Here is a 14874-nt window from a genome sequence, read left to right on the forward strand (position 1 = left end):
CTTCCTTCCTTCCTTCCTTCCTTCCTTCCTTCCTTCCTTCCTTCCTTCCTTCCTTCCTTCCTTCCTTCCTTCCTTCCTTCCTTCCTTCCTTTTAATGCAAAAATGGAATCCCTTCATTAAAATGAGTAATTCTGTTCACAAATGTTATTTTTAGTTGCGTATTAGCCTGGACTGCAATATATATTTTTATTTATAGCATTAGATATAATCCTATAAAAGGATTGGAAAGAAATTAAATATATATATATTATTTTTTCCTCTAAATATAATCCTGATATTTTAATATGATTTTAGTATGAGAAAGAGGGGGAATGTTATTTTTCTTCTCTTGAAATCAATGGAAATAAAAATATTCCACTGTAGTAGGAAGCACATAATATATGATTCCAGAAATAATTAAATCCCAATATTAATTAAAAAAATGACAACAAAAGTCTACTCTGTACAGCAACAACAGACTACGATGGAAGAGGAACTGCTGAAGAAAGAACAGACTTGGAAAAAACAACTGAAAGAACATGAGGTAATTTAGATTTAGGAATGCTCTCAATTACTTATATGGGACATGCATCCCTACAATCTGCATGGTTTGGCTCACAGGTTGTGCTAAAATCAAACTTTGAATGATTTGGAAGATTAAATCATATAATGAGTATAAATTCCCTCCTCCTTGCATACTTTCTTTTCTTGCTATTTGTATGATTCTCAAAAAATTGTAGTTTACTATTGTAAGAATATAGTAAACTGGTTTCTGCAAATCATACGGCAAATGGCAGTCAGAATTTCAAATTCAAACTAGAATCTGATTTGTAGGTATAATGTGGTTTGGCAATGAACTGAAAATTCAAGGGTATGAATCAGAACACACTAGAAAAAGAGTCTCCACATCTGTATCCTTTTGTCCAAATCCTTTTGGGTGATAATCTATGTCAGAGCGTTTGCAGCATGAATTATGAGACAGCCCATGAGCAAAACACAGCACACAGAGACAGACATTTAACAAAAGTTTATATAGAAGACATATACAGAAATATACGTGGTAGGCAAATACCTTACAAGCAATCAGTCTTCTTAACTCTACACAGAGAACTCTGCAATGGATACTGGACACAAGGAGAGAGAACACAGCCTTATATAAACACCTTTTAAAGGGGTAATGACTTCTGTGAACCTATTCTTCGTCTTAAAAGGGCAATACCCATGCTATGTAGATTCATCCTTATTGCATCAGCCTTATATTGCATCAGCCTTACAGCAGCTGGCAGCTATTAAATTTTACCTCAACATTAAAATAATATTTCAGTATTTGAAAAAAAAGTAACATTTTCACTTTTATAAAAATATAGAACTGCTTCTTTTTTCACCTGTAAATAAACATCTATACTGTACAAATTATTCTTAATGTTACAGTTTTATGCATTTTCAACATATTGCATGATAGTCTTGGAGAAACCGTATCAGTGACAGTTTGGTTAGCCTGAATGTAATTTTTTAAAAAATCATGCTGCTATTCTTCCCTTCTCCATGAAAAACTGGGCTGAATTTAAAAATGTACGGTCAAGGCAGAGTAGAATTGCATTTAGCAATCCCATTAAATCAAAAAACCAGAGAAGAGTTCAAATCCAAAGAATCAGTATAGAATAGGGAAGAAACAAGAGCATAAAGTTAAAATAAATGCTGATCATTTGCCACAGTTTCCTTTATACCATAAAATCACTGAGAAGCTGTTAAAATCCAATACAATCTCTAATATCAAGAATGATTTGTTTTTTTAGAAATAGTATTGGCCTAGTTATACATTTTAACTTTAATTTTTTATCATTAAATTTATATACTGCCCAACTGCCCGACTCTAGGTGGTTTATAAATTGTTTAAAATATGAAATCTCATCATGAAAATTACAAGAAACGAAAGATGTGGGAGAAATGGCAAAAATAACAAAGTGGGTAGAAATGAGAAAACAACCCAAGTTAAAAGTAGGCTTCCGTCAGCCCCACTGACAGCTTGGGTAAGGAGCCAGGACTTCAGGCCTCTTTGAAACACCACCAAATTGGGGGCTGTTTGAATCTTGGGAGGAGCAGCATTTCAGAGACAGATTCTGCTACAGAGAAGATGCACATCCGGGGTCTCAATAGATGTCTTGCTTAAATCAAGGAATTTGGAGTATTCCAAATCTGCCAGATGAATCTACTGGAAAGATACTATGGGAGATAGGTGATCCCTCAAGTAATCAGGCTCTATATGCCACGTAAGGTTTTATAGGTGACAACCAGCCCCTTGAATTGAACTTTAACCCTAACCCAGAAGGAAACTGTGGCAACTAAAACCTGCCCATCATTGTTCACAGTGCTATATTCTGGACCAGTTGAATCTTTTGGGTGTCAAGTGTGGAAAGTCAAGAATGCAATATAATATTAGAATATAAATGCCAAACGTAGAATATAAACAGAAAGTAGTGTGTCCATATGAATACATAGATTTTTTTAATCTTCAAGAATCTAATGAGATTTGCAGATATGTAGCTGTGATATTTCCTATAAAAGCATCTTGTCTTGTTGGAATACAGGAATTCATTATGAAATTACACACACAAATAGAAGAAGAAAAAAAGGCCTTTGAAGAACAGAAAGCAAAAGAAAGACAACAATTGGTGGAACAGCAGAATAATGCAGCTATAAAAATTCAGACAACATTTAGAGCTTTCATGGTGTACAAAAGGTTCGGTCCTGTCTTGAAAAAAAAGAGAGAAGAACGAGAAAAGAAAAGAGAAAATAAAGAAATAATGGAAAAGGAAATGAAAGAAAAAGAGGAAAGATGGAAAAGGAAGACTTTAGAAAAACTGGAAGAAAAAAAGAGGAGAGAGGAGAAAGAGAAGAAAGAAAATGAAGAGAAGATGAGAAGGCACGAAGAATATGAAAAAAAGAAAGAAATTGTGCGAATTCAACGAGAATTAACGATTGGAGAATTGAAAAATGAAGAAAAAAACAAACTAGAATTTGTGACAGCAAAGAGTACTGAATCACAAGATATAACTGAAGATACTGAACAAACTAAGAAAGAGCAAGAAATAGAAAAGAAGCTAGAAAATACAACTGAAAAAATCCAAAAAGGAGATGAACTTGAAAATGCAACTAACAAAATAGAATCAGAAGAGGAAGGCAAAACCTTTGAAAATGTAAAAGTAAAAGAGGAAAGAAGAGCTTCAATAATACTGGAACCCTTAAGTATAAATAAAGCTTTCGACATAACAATTGAAGAAAAAGAAACTAAAAAGTTAAAAGAACAAGAAGATAATAATGACCCAAAAATGCTAATTATGGAAAAGAAACATTTAAAACAAACACCAGACCAAAAGTACAAGGAACAAACCGAACAAGAAACACATGAACGAAAGAATGACAAATTATGGAATGATATTGGAGGAAGTAAAGATGGAGAGTTAAAATCAGGAAGAGAAGTACATATTGAGATAAATAATGAAGAATCACTGGAGAATAATGTAAAAAAATCTTTACAAACTGCAGAATTTCAGCAAGATAGCAACACAAATGCTCTTAGTTTTGAAACCAGTGCAATAGTTAATCAGGAAAGTATCATACATTACCTTCATGTACAGTTAGATTTTGGGGGCTCTGGAAAAACAGCCAGCTCTTCTGCTTCAGAAAATAGTAAAATAGATTTTGCTCCAAGAGAAATTAATGAAGAGGTTAATGAGGAGTGGGCCAAAGATGAGAACTCGAACAATTTATTTGAACAACCACTTTTATCTGATTCTGTTGAAACTAAAAGACTGGCTTGGATGAAAACATATAAATCTTGGTCCAGAATTTATCAGGAACACCAGACGAAGAAAATGGTTGAAAGAAGCAAACCACGGAAATGCTCATCTGACCAGATGCCTCCATTGAGTGCTACTATGATAATTCAGGCAGGTCCTTGGAGTTCTCTACAACAGGTAAATCAATGCTAGAAATCTATCCAATGCCCTGTAAATACTGTTAGTATTTATGTAAAGTGATTTTCAAAAGTTCTTCTAGTTGTTACCTGAAAGTTATGCACGTTTTAATCTGCAGGAAGGCCTGCAATCCTCCATTTAATGTCCAGGATAATTTCTTGCACTCAGTAAAGAGCAGTTTTCAGTAAGTGGGTCAGAATCCTATTTGATTGCAGTATAACTTTAGCTGGCAAACAGCATGCTTTCATAGGAATATATTAACCACATAGAAATGAGTGCCTGAAACATAGATTCCACAAGTGGGTAATATTCAGTTAGGCAGGCAACTAGTTTGGTATAAATGTAATTTCATGTGTTTTGAATAGTATTGTCTGCTTGATCAAAGTTAAAAATATTTTTTACACAAGTACGATTTTGAATTTTTCGTAGCTGTTTGTTACGAAAATATATGTTCAGCTATGTAGAATTGCCATTTTTATTGTTGTTCAATTCAAATGTTACCAAAATATATTTATTTCTTATTGAATACATATAGGTGACCACAGCTAACTTTCAAGATTTGCCTGGTTGCAGCCTGTCCACATTATCACAATGTGAAAGGCTTCAGTCCTTGAGCCTTAGACGCTGTGGATTACTTGCCTTGCAAGGACTCAGCATCTGCAAGGATTTGAAATATATAGATGTAGAGGTACCGTGTATTTTACTGTATGTAGAAGTGAACTATTTTAAGTTGTAACCATCTCTTCCAACTATAGTGACTTAGTTGTAAATGTGATGTTTGCAGACTATAACTGGATTAGATTACTTTTTATTTCTTATATTTTTGTTTCATTTTATATTTAAAAGTGCATCCAAGAAAAAAAAGAAACATCAGAAAAAAAGAAAGGGGTGAAAAGAAATAAAAGATTTACAAGCTGCATAAAAATGAATAATGTTCAAAAATTAGTACTGGTGATCTTATATCAGTTTAACTATTTAATACATTTGTCAGTATCAAATAAAAATTAGCAAAAGCAGCCACAATAATAAAAATCATCACTCAGAATAAGTAAAAGAAGTTTTTTTCTCATTTGAGAAAGCCTCTTTTTATAACAAATCAGGAAAAAAAATTAATATTTTAAAGCTTTACGTTAAGTAAAAAACAACTTTGGGGGTGCTTTAAGCCCATGCACAGAATTATTATCTGTAAATGGTTTCTGGATAAAATGAAATTTGGTAGTATTTATGAATATAATTATTAATATTCCCAGCAATTACTTTTTAAAGCATGCTTTCAATATGCATAATTTGAGAAGTTGTAATGTTATCTAGTGTGGACATCTCCCATTTTTTTCAACATTTGAAGAGACTACATGACTCCCTTTTCTATTCAACTTAGAAACTGAGAATTAGCTGTGACATCATGCTTTCTCTTCCTCTATCCAAACCATCTCCCTTGAACTGGAGAACAATGTTGTATGTAATTCTGGTGATAAAAAACAGACATGTTCCCATGCTTATTGTGAGAATCTTTATTCAAAACACTAATATTTCAGCCCAAAAGGGGGATTTACGTAAACATTATTTTACATCCTGCCTCCAATCATTACATTATTCTTCTTGTATGAACTGGAACAAATCAGTAATGTTTATTGCAGCATGCCTTAAAATACCGGCTGCTGGGAACAAGAGTGGAATGGGACTATGATTTCTTCTACCAGTTTGAAGTTCCCAAATGCACTGGATGCTGAATTGAATCAGCCTATGGCTCTAGAGAATACTATCAGAGTAACTAGTGAATAATCTTGGATGAGGTTTCTTTTTCAGATGGAAAAAAGAATGGATTAAATTGTGGGCACTGGAGAAAGAAATAATCCAGGTGATTCCTCTGATCATGCCTATGGAAAAAAACAATTGGACAGTGACTCAAAATGTAGCAATTTCTGTGCCATGTCACTTTCTCCCGGTGACATGACACAGAACAAAGCTATTACTAAGAGGATAGAAAGAATGATAAAAGCCATGCTCTATATGCTAGTTTGATTTTATGTTTTATTACGTATTGTTTGAAAACTAGAGATACATATTAAAGGTCAGGGTAATGGAGATAGTGTAATTTTGTAGCTTAAAACAGATGACAGAAGAATCTTATGAAGCATTTAAAATGTAACCATTGTTCTATTATTCATAGCATTTTTTTCAGAAATATTTGAGTAAAGGACTCACAGTTGCACAACAAAAACTATAGTACTGTTCCAGATATTTTGCTACATTAAAGCCTGGAGCAATAATACAGAAATATATTTAAATATGTTTGAAATGGGAAAATGATGGCTGGAAACTTAGATATGTTTACATCAGTGTTATAATTTGAGAAGAATGTTTAACAAGAAAGTAATGCAGTTCTGAATGGCATACTACTGTATCTAAATATTTCTTTAAGATTATTACTATAATCAGCCTGATTTTAATGACATTTCATCTTTTTCATTATAAATTAGAAACTGTTATCCTAATTCCAAATGTTATTCAAGTGGGAGTTAATTCTAAGTACCAAGCCAGCTGACAATTGATGATATGGAAATAAATTAATTATATATATAATATAATATAATATAAATAAATTATACTTAACTCAGTGAGACTTAATTCTGAGCAGATGCTCATGGGATTAAAATATAGTTTGTATTGAAATTCAAAGGGGAAAAATAGTCTGTTTTTAATGTCTTTGCTTTGTTCTGTGTCCCGTTCCCCCCAAATAGGAGAACAACATTCAGATGATTAATTGTGAGAATCTAGAAAATCTCTGCATTCTAATTCTGAACAAAAATAATATTTCATCACTTCATGGTTTATATGGCTGCAGTAATCTCTTGAATCTTGAACTTTCCTATAATAAAATAACCCGAATTGGTAAGATACTAATTATAAATAGTAGAGCTGCAACCTTTAGCATAGTAATTCATGTAAATAATAAAATATTTTCTGTCTTAGAAAAAATTAATTCCTACTATTTGCTGAAATTTGTATACTCTGTAATATATACAGTATTTTAAAGGCAAACAAAATATGGAAATTAGTTTGTTCACAGCTGCAGACTATTATTACTGTTTAATATAGTATTTAATAACTTTTTAATCGAGAGAAGCAACCTAGAACTAAGGAGGCATTTCCTGACAATTAAGACAAATAATCAGTTCAATAAACTTCCTCCAGAAGTTGTGGGTGCTCCAACACTAGAAGTTTTTAAGAACAACCATTTGTCTGAAATGATATATAGGGTTTCCTGCCTAAGTAGGAGGTCGGACTAGAAGACGGAAGGTCTGTTCTGTTCTTTAGAGTATATAGCTATGGACCAATTTAGATTTTAAATGGGACTTAATGTATTATCTACTGGGCATCTTATGATCCTTCAGATGGTAAAGTTCAGCTTACAATATTCCTATTCAGTTTGACTAATGATCAGGAAATATACAAGCTGAAATCATCAGCATTTGAAGCCAAGCAGTTACTCACTGATGTTGCAAGAAGGTTTTTTTTTTTTTAAAGGGCTTACAACCTGGCAAATATCTTCTTTAATCATGTGTGTTATTCATCAAGACAGTATGGAAAAGACCCAGAGACCGTGCAGTTAAAGGAAGCAATAGTTTTCAGTGTGACCACATAACTAGCTTATTACCCCTATGCACATCACCTTTCTTAAACATTGGAGGGGGAGGAGGAGGAGGGGGAGGGGGAGGAGGAGGAGGAATCACTTTATTATTATGATTGGTTGCACAGTCTGCTAGATATTTAGACTGATTTGGCATTTTTATTCATCTACTGAGTTGTCCCCAAGGAGCTCTGATAGGTAAATATTATTATTTAAATTTATATGCTGCCTAAACCCCAGCGAGTGTGGCATTGACTGAAAGAAATTCCTGTCCCACCCAGTCCTGTCTTTCTGTAATGCTCTTTACATTTATTTTTTTGTTCCCTACCACTAGGTTATGTAGGGTCAAGTCCTTAAATCACAATCTGCATGTATGGTATTTTAATGACAACTGTTGAAAATATCTGATTCTAGCTTTGAGTACTTTTATGATCATTTATTATAATATATTATAAAGTCCTTGGCTTATGACCACAATGGAGTCCAAAATTTCCATTGCTAAACAAAAGAGTTGTTAAGTGAGTTGTGCCCCATTTTATGATCATTTTGCCATAGTTGTTAAGCAAACCATTGCAATCATTAAATGAATTGTGCATTTTTTAGGTGAATCTGGCTCCCCCCCCCCGACTTTGCTTGATGGAAGGTTACAAATGGTGATCACATGACTCCGGGACAGTGCAACTGTCGTAAATGTATGCCAATCATAAACTGCCCAAATTTTGAACATATGACCATGGGGTTTCTGCAATAGTGGTTAGTCTGAAAACCAGTCATAAGTCGCTTTTTCAGCACCATTGTAACTTCAAATGATCACTAAATGAATGGTTGTAAGTTGAGAACTACCTGTACATCTGAATTGTTAGTGTAAATCTGTCAATGTAGGTATGATCAGTCACAATCAGGGCATTGTCTGTATCTTCCTACAAAAAAAACAAAAACAAACCACAGATAAATTAAACAGATATGCAACAGATATAAAATTCCCGCAAAGCATATACCACATATTTCATGCCAAACACAGAACAAACCTAACATGCATAAGTGGAATATTTTTCCTGATGCATGCCATCCTATTGTGAATTATTCTTTAGAGATACTTAGCTAAGGTTCAAAATGGACATTATGCCCCAGTGTCTACCTTTTCTTTTAAAGTATGATTCTATGTCTCAAACAATCAAGAGAGACTCTTGAAAATAAGTTGTAAAAGACAGTGGGTTTAGGGTTTTTTTGCTTTATACCTACTTTTGCATTAATCTTTAATTGCACTATTTTTAAGTTAAATATAACTTAAACAATAAAGGGCATAATGCCTAATAAGCAGTAAAGGAATTTTTTTACCTTGCACAGGAATGCTTACACAAATACAGGTTGAAAATTTATAACAATATTTATTTAAATTATTTATATGGCCACCCATCTCATAGCTATAACTCTGATTTCACAATATTATACAAACCATAAGAATATTTAACACAAATGCATTATGCTTATAAATAATTCAAGCAACAAGCTAGATAAATATGAGATCTGAATGTATCTATTAAAAATGTTGTATGAGAAAATTACATTTTCTGTAGTATATGAAAAACTATAGAGTTCAATGGTTATAAAAATATAAAACCATATTTTAAAAGTATATATAATATACCATTTAGTGAGTATATTAATCTTGACAGTTAGATGCTTTACATTTTAAAATTTTAAACGGTCAACTCCATTTGCTATGATTTTGTTATTGCTCATGCTAAAATGACATCGATTTCTTAGCCACAAGCTTCTAATGAATGTTGGTGTTCATTAAATGTCAAAAATCAGAAATCCAAAGTAAACGAACAACATGGACCAACAGAAATGATGGAATCTACAGTACATTCAATCTGTATTTAGTGCCAGTTCTGCTGTAAGGGAATTTTGTTTGGATAGATTTCCTTTGGTAGAGTATCTGAAAAGTTAATATGAAAATGGCATAATACAAATTAATGTGTTTTGGCTATGAAGCCTACACAGCTAACAGTGTAAAAGCCTCTTGTTCTGTCTGTATACATAATGAAAATACTGTGCTTATACACAAGAAGAGTCTGAATAAGAAAGTAGATTTTGAAGAAAACCAATTTATTTCTGCTTTTCTGTCTTCATCATCAGCTGCTTTGAAGAGATCTGGTTGGTAGACTGTTTGACTTACATTTCATGTTACGCATGAATATATTGATCATTTTAAAAACATGGAATCACTTAAAAATATACTTTTGTTCCACTTCTTTTGTGTCTAAATCCAATAGAATTTATCAAAGTAATACAGCATTGGAAATACTGACACTGTCACTTTAAAACAAGGCTTAATAATATCTTAGTCATCTAGCTAATTTTTAGTGTTTGTTTTATTTCTAAATCCTGTGAAACTAAAGAGAGGACCTTAGAAAAGCGATAAAAGTGTATTTGTTAAGAAAACCTATTTGTTCTGAAAGATTTCTAAAGAAATCAATTTCTAAAGAAATATGATGAATCCATCAACTGTACTTCAATTAAATTATTTTAAAAATAGTATAGATGTGAGAATACTGAATTTCTTGAAAATAACATTTTATCAGCTAATTTTCATCAGTACCAAAGATGATCAAGATTTTCCTTCTGAAGATCTTCCCCCAAAGGCTCCCAGTGTTGTTTGTTGCAGAAAACAAATGTAACATGGTACAATAGAACATGCTTACATAGCCCCTTTTAATGATTTTCATAGGCAAATTTGTCTTTTATTAATTATTTGTAATAATGTATAATCTTACTTAGTTTGATCTTCATAATAAGCCTTGAGGAGTATCTATTTTCTTTAGAAATCCAAACCAATATGTTAGAATAGAAAGAAGATATTTATTGTGATATCATCTCAGGAAGTGTCTGTGGATGTGCATTTGTATTTCCATTTTTTTTTTTCAAACTGGAAGTTCAGATGAAATAGTTAAACATCCTTCCACTTAATCTAAATGACTTATTTTTGTTCTATTGCTGTATTTCATGATTCCACTAGATGGTGCTGATTAGCTTTTGAAGCTATTTTCATTTCAATTCAACAAGATATATGCAATTTGGGGGGATAAAATCAGAAGCACATCTAAATTTATTTCCTTATAATTAAAGTGGTCAAGATTAAAATATATTAAAAATTAATATTTTATTTGTTCCCTATTAAGAAAAGTCCTTGTAATTTTTACAGTGCAGCACATACTTAGATAATAATACATATTAATGTATTATTGTATTAACGTTTAACATTTTTCCTCTTTCTTAGCATTCAGCATCCATTATAAAATTTCATATACATTATATTGTTTTGTGACATAATGACTGTGTGGTAGATTTCTTCCCATATAGTCAGGCTCAGTCATCAAGTCTAATGTGATTAGGATGTACCTGTCTGAAGGGTTTATGCAGACGAAGTACAGATAACAAAAATCAAACTGATTTTCTTTACTGTTGTCAGTTTGGGTAAGTTTTAACCATGAAATGTGGAATAAGAATTTGTTGAGGGACAAAACAAATTCTAAAGAAATACATTTGTTTTTTATGAATAATATAACAGTACATAATTTCAAAAATAGAAAATGAAATATATTGTGTGCAGGTACTAAGCTAATATTTATGGTTTCGAGATAATTTGAATAATCATAGTATGGAAGATTTATTTTATAAGCATATTTTATAAAAAAATTAAAACCAAATAGTATACCATTATAAATAAATTAATCAAATACAATTAATTTTAATATGTTATACAGTATGATATTTTGTTTTTAGGAGGCTTGGAGTCATTGAAAAAACTCCAGCGACTGGCTGTGGATCACAATCAATTGATCAGTACAAAAGGGCTCTCTGCTACTCCAACTCTGCTATACTTGGATTGTTCCTTTAATCATCTCACTGACATTGAAGGCATTGAAAACTGTGGTCTTCTTCAGATTCTGAAGTTACAAGGAAATAATCTGAATGAGGTAAAAACTTGGTGTTCTGTGGTAAAACTAAATACTTAATTAAAGAAATGTGCATAGGAGTAAATCCAATAATTCCCTATCAAAAAGCACTCTTCCTTTATTTTTTGATAATAAATTTCATTTTAGATAAACTCCTTATTCTGAAAAGAGGGCACATTTTTCTTAATTTGTGGGTATTTTTATTGTCTTGGAAAGGATTTGTACAATTTCATTTTTCAAGTAACATTTCACATTTTATATTTTGCTTCAAAAGGAATGTATAGTTCAGAATTCCATTTTATGTCATGATTTATATTACAGCAGCACTGTTAAAAAAAGTATGAGTGAATATTTGTGTTTGTTGACGTAATGATGTCAGTAGACATGTGAGTAAAAAGAATTGAGGACATATATATTATAGACATACTGACATAAATCTATAAAGAAAAACATGTGTACACAAATACATGCACAGTACATGAATTATCCTTTCACTAGCTACTGTTTCCAGAAGTGCTTACTGACTTTTTTTATACATGTTTGAGTATGTCATGAATTTCACAGCAAGGAAAAACAAATTGGTAATATGATAATGTTCTTATATGCCCTTCAGCGTGATAATTAGAATACAATTTATGTTTTTGATTAAGTGTCAAAAGCATATCAGATAACTGAAAAAATTATGAATGGGGCAAATATTTGATGATGAGGAATATTCTCCTATGATAGAGATGTGTAGTAGCTGGAAATTTGTAGCTTGGAGAGAAGGAATTTCAGTTTTCGTATAGAAGTGATTCAGTAAATTTAGTTCTTGCATCATGCTTAAACTTTAAAATGTCTTTAAACTATGCTTGTGATAACTAAGGTAACTGATCGCTACCTTTCTCTCAAATTTGATATAAGTAGTACAATGGTATTATAATGGAACACATTCCCATTCCCTCACTTCACCTCTATATTAGAGACTTAATCGAGACTATGAATTTGATAGCTTTTTGCTGTGATAGTTGTATTTAGGATTACTGCTCTAGTAACTGTAATTGAAATACAAAGATTTGCATTAAGTAAATTAGTACATAAAGATTATTTATGGAAGAAAAAAATCAGCTACTCTTACACTGTTTTGTTAATTACTAATTTATATTTAGTTCCCCAAGTTGGAAAATCATGTTTTGCTAAGAGAATTATACTTGGAAGACAATAACATATCCAGATTGGGAAAACTTACTGACTACTGGCTGCCTTTGCTACAGATACTTTTCATCTCACAAAACAGGTAAAATTAACACATTTTATTGGGAGAAAGGAGTTACAAAAAAGAGACTAGTACCCTACATTTTCCACTAACTGCCAGCATGGGAGTGTAAGTTATTGACATCTTAGCAGCCAGCTTTGAATGAAGTTACAAGCTTTCACTGGATTAATATATAAGGCATGAAAATATAACTTATTTTAGGCTGAAGGCCATGCTTAGCTTTGAATTATTTTCTGAGCTTCATGTACATGATACTCTGATACATCAAATTTTGATATAAACCAAAAGGATTGGCAGAATCCTCATAGTCTGTTTTTTCATTTGTATATAATTATTTTTTGCTAATTGCAACTGAATAAGTTACCGTAAGTGTAAGGCTGTTTAGCCAAGATGTTAAACTATCATAAAAGCTAATTGAATAGCAAGAAATGTAGTAAAGGGACATCAACCATAAAGCAATGTGGTATATCCATTACTAAGTTATTTCTGTTAATCCACATCTGAGCTGTCGCATTATAATTGCCTGTTATAAAATGAAATAAATTGCAAAAATGTATTTTTTATTAACTAGATATCTTTGATAAAATAGAAATATGAAGTAGGTCCTGGTTTCGTTGGAAATATAACTTAGCTATCTTTTTTAGCTAAAATAAAAAGGTAAAATAAAAATTCGACTCTGATTTGATTAAATAGGGAGTCCTATAGAAATTAAATCTATATTATGGTAAATAAATCATGGTTCATGTGACTTTTTCATTTATGTACTACTAACATTTTTACCCCAGTAACAGGTTTCCATAATTTAAATTAATAAATATGTCATAACCAAAATAGTATTGGATTATGGGTCCACCAAATCTTTTATTGTAGATTTAGAATCTTCAACACTGTAGTATTCAAAATATATATTGTCATGTACGGGGGTGGGATTCTACCAGTTTGGCCCGGTTCGGGAGAATCGGTAGCTCCAAAGAATCAGCTGTGAGCAAACCAGTTCACTCCGACAATCAGCTGTTGGGCCCGCCTGTCCCGGTTCTGGTCTGTGCTTTATTTCCAGGTTTTTCTAGCTCAGCTGATTCGCATGACACAGCAGATTGCTACACGTCAGCTGTTTTATACACAGGACTTGCAGCAGAAGGTGAATTGTAAACGCTACATGCACATGCTCACCAAACCGGTTGTTACACTGGTTGAATCCCACCCCTGGTCAGGAACTGCATTTTAAAACAAAATAATGACACTGTATCTACCCTACATTCAATTGTTTTTTGTAACTAAAAAACTATGAAGGATTGATGGAATACAACTTCTGTCATTCCGTGAAAATTTACAGCACAAATCTAAGATGTCTATTCAGAAAGAGGTCCAATTATGTGAAATGTAGCTTACTTTCAAATAAGTGTGCATAGGATTGAAGTAAATCAAACTGAATTCAAAAGGATTTACTCTCAAACAGACAGAATAGGATTGCGGTTTGAATCTCAAAAATCTTTGAAAAAAGTGGGTTCTTACATAGCGGTATTTTTTTTAATCTTTGCTTTTTGTATTAAACATTATTGAATGCCTTTCTTATTTGTTTTATTTTTTTATGATCTGAACAAAACATCCTTCAAAGAAAAAAAGCAGATCTGGGTACATTTTTTCTGACAGAGATATTTTCCAGATCTTCTTTTTCAGACTTTCTTTTAAAGCTGGAAATATAAAAGCTTGAGCCCAGGATCTTCTGAATATAAATTATATGCTGTACTACCAAGCTATAGGCTGTCTTATATATTTCAGTCCATGATACTCTCTCATACCCCGCTTTACCATTCTTTTTGATGCTCTATGTTACAGTTGACAGCTGGTGAAGTACTTCCTGTTGTGTGGAAGGAAGTACTTTGTCATAATCACTGAGCAGATATCTGGCTGACATTTCTAGTAGCAAAAACTTCCCATAAGTCTGCTCTATGCATCAACATCTTTAACATAAATCATTTAGGCTAAAGTGAGAATGAGGACAAAATGAATAGCCATGACTATAGATATAGCTAGAATGGATGACAGTATCAGTAAAATAGCAATATGCTG

General features: G+C 32.2%; 1 protein-coding gene across 1 annotated transcript in view; it reads left to right on the plus strand.

Annotated features, from left to right (window-relative positions):
• The window catches only part of LRRIQ1 (leucine rich repeats and IQ motif containing 1), a 114387-nt gene that overhangs the window by 11489 nt on the left and 88024 nt on the right, over positions 1 to 14874 (plus strand). Inside the window, exons 7-12 of the mRNA XM_087968044.1 lie at positions 449 to 523; positions 2568 to 3956; positions 4492 to 4644; positions 6698 to 6848; positions 11377 to 11570; positions 12698 to 12825. Coding sequence (XP_087824170.1) covers positions 449 to 523; positions 2568 to 3956; positions 4492 to 4644; positions 6698 to 6848; positions 11377 to 11570; positions 12698 to 12825 — 2090 coding nt within the window. The remainder of the gene's footprint in view (positions 1 to 448; positions 524 to 2567; positions 3957 to 4491; positions 4645 to 6697; positions 6849 to 11376; positions 11571 to 12697; positions 12826 to 14874) is intronic.

The sequence above is a fragment of the Notechis scutatus genome, chromosome 6, assembly GCF_049901735.1.
Source record: "Notechis scutatus isolate UNSWTSFEM ecotype Mainland chromosome 6, rNotScu1.2, whole genome shotgun sequence".
In the NCBI taxonomy this organism is placed as follows: domain Eukaryota; kingdom Metazoa; phylum Chordata; class Lepidosauria; order Squamata; family Elapidae; genus Notechis; species Notechis scutatus.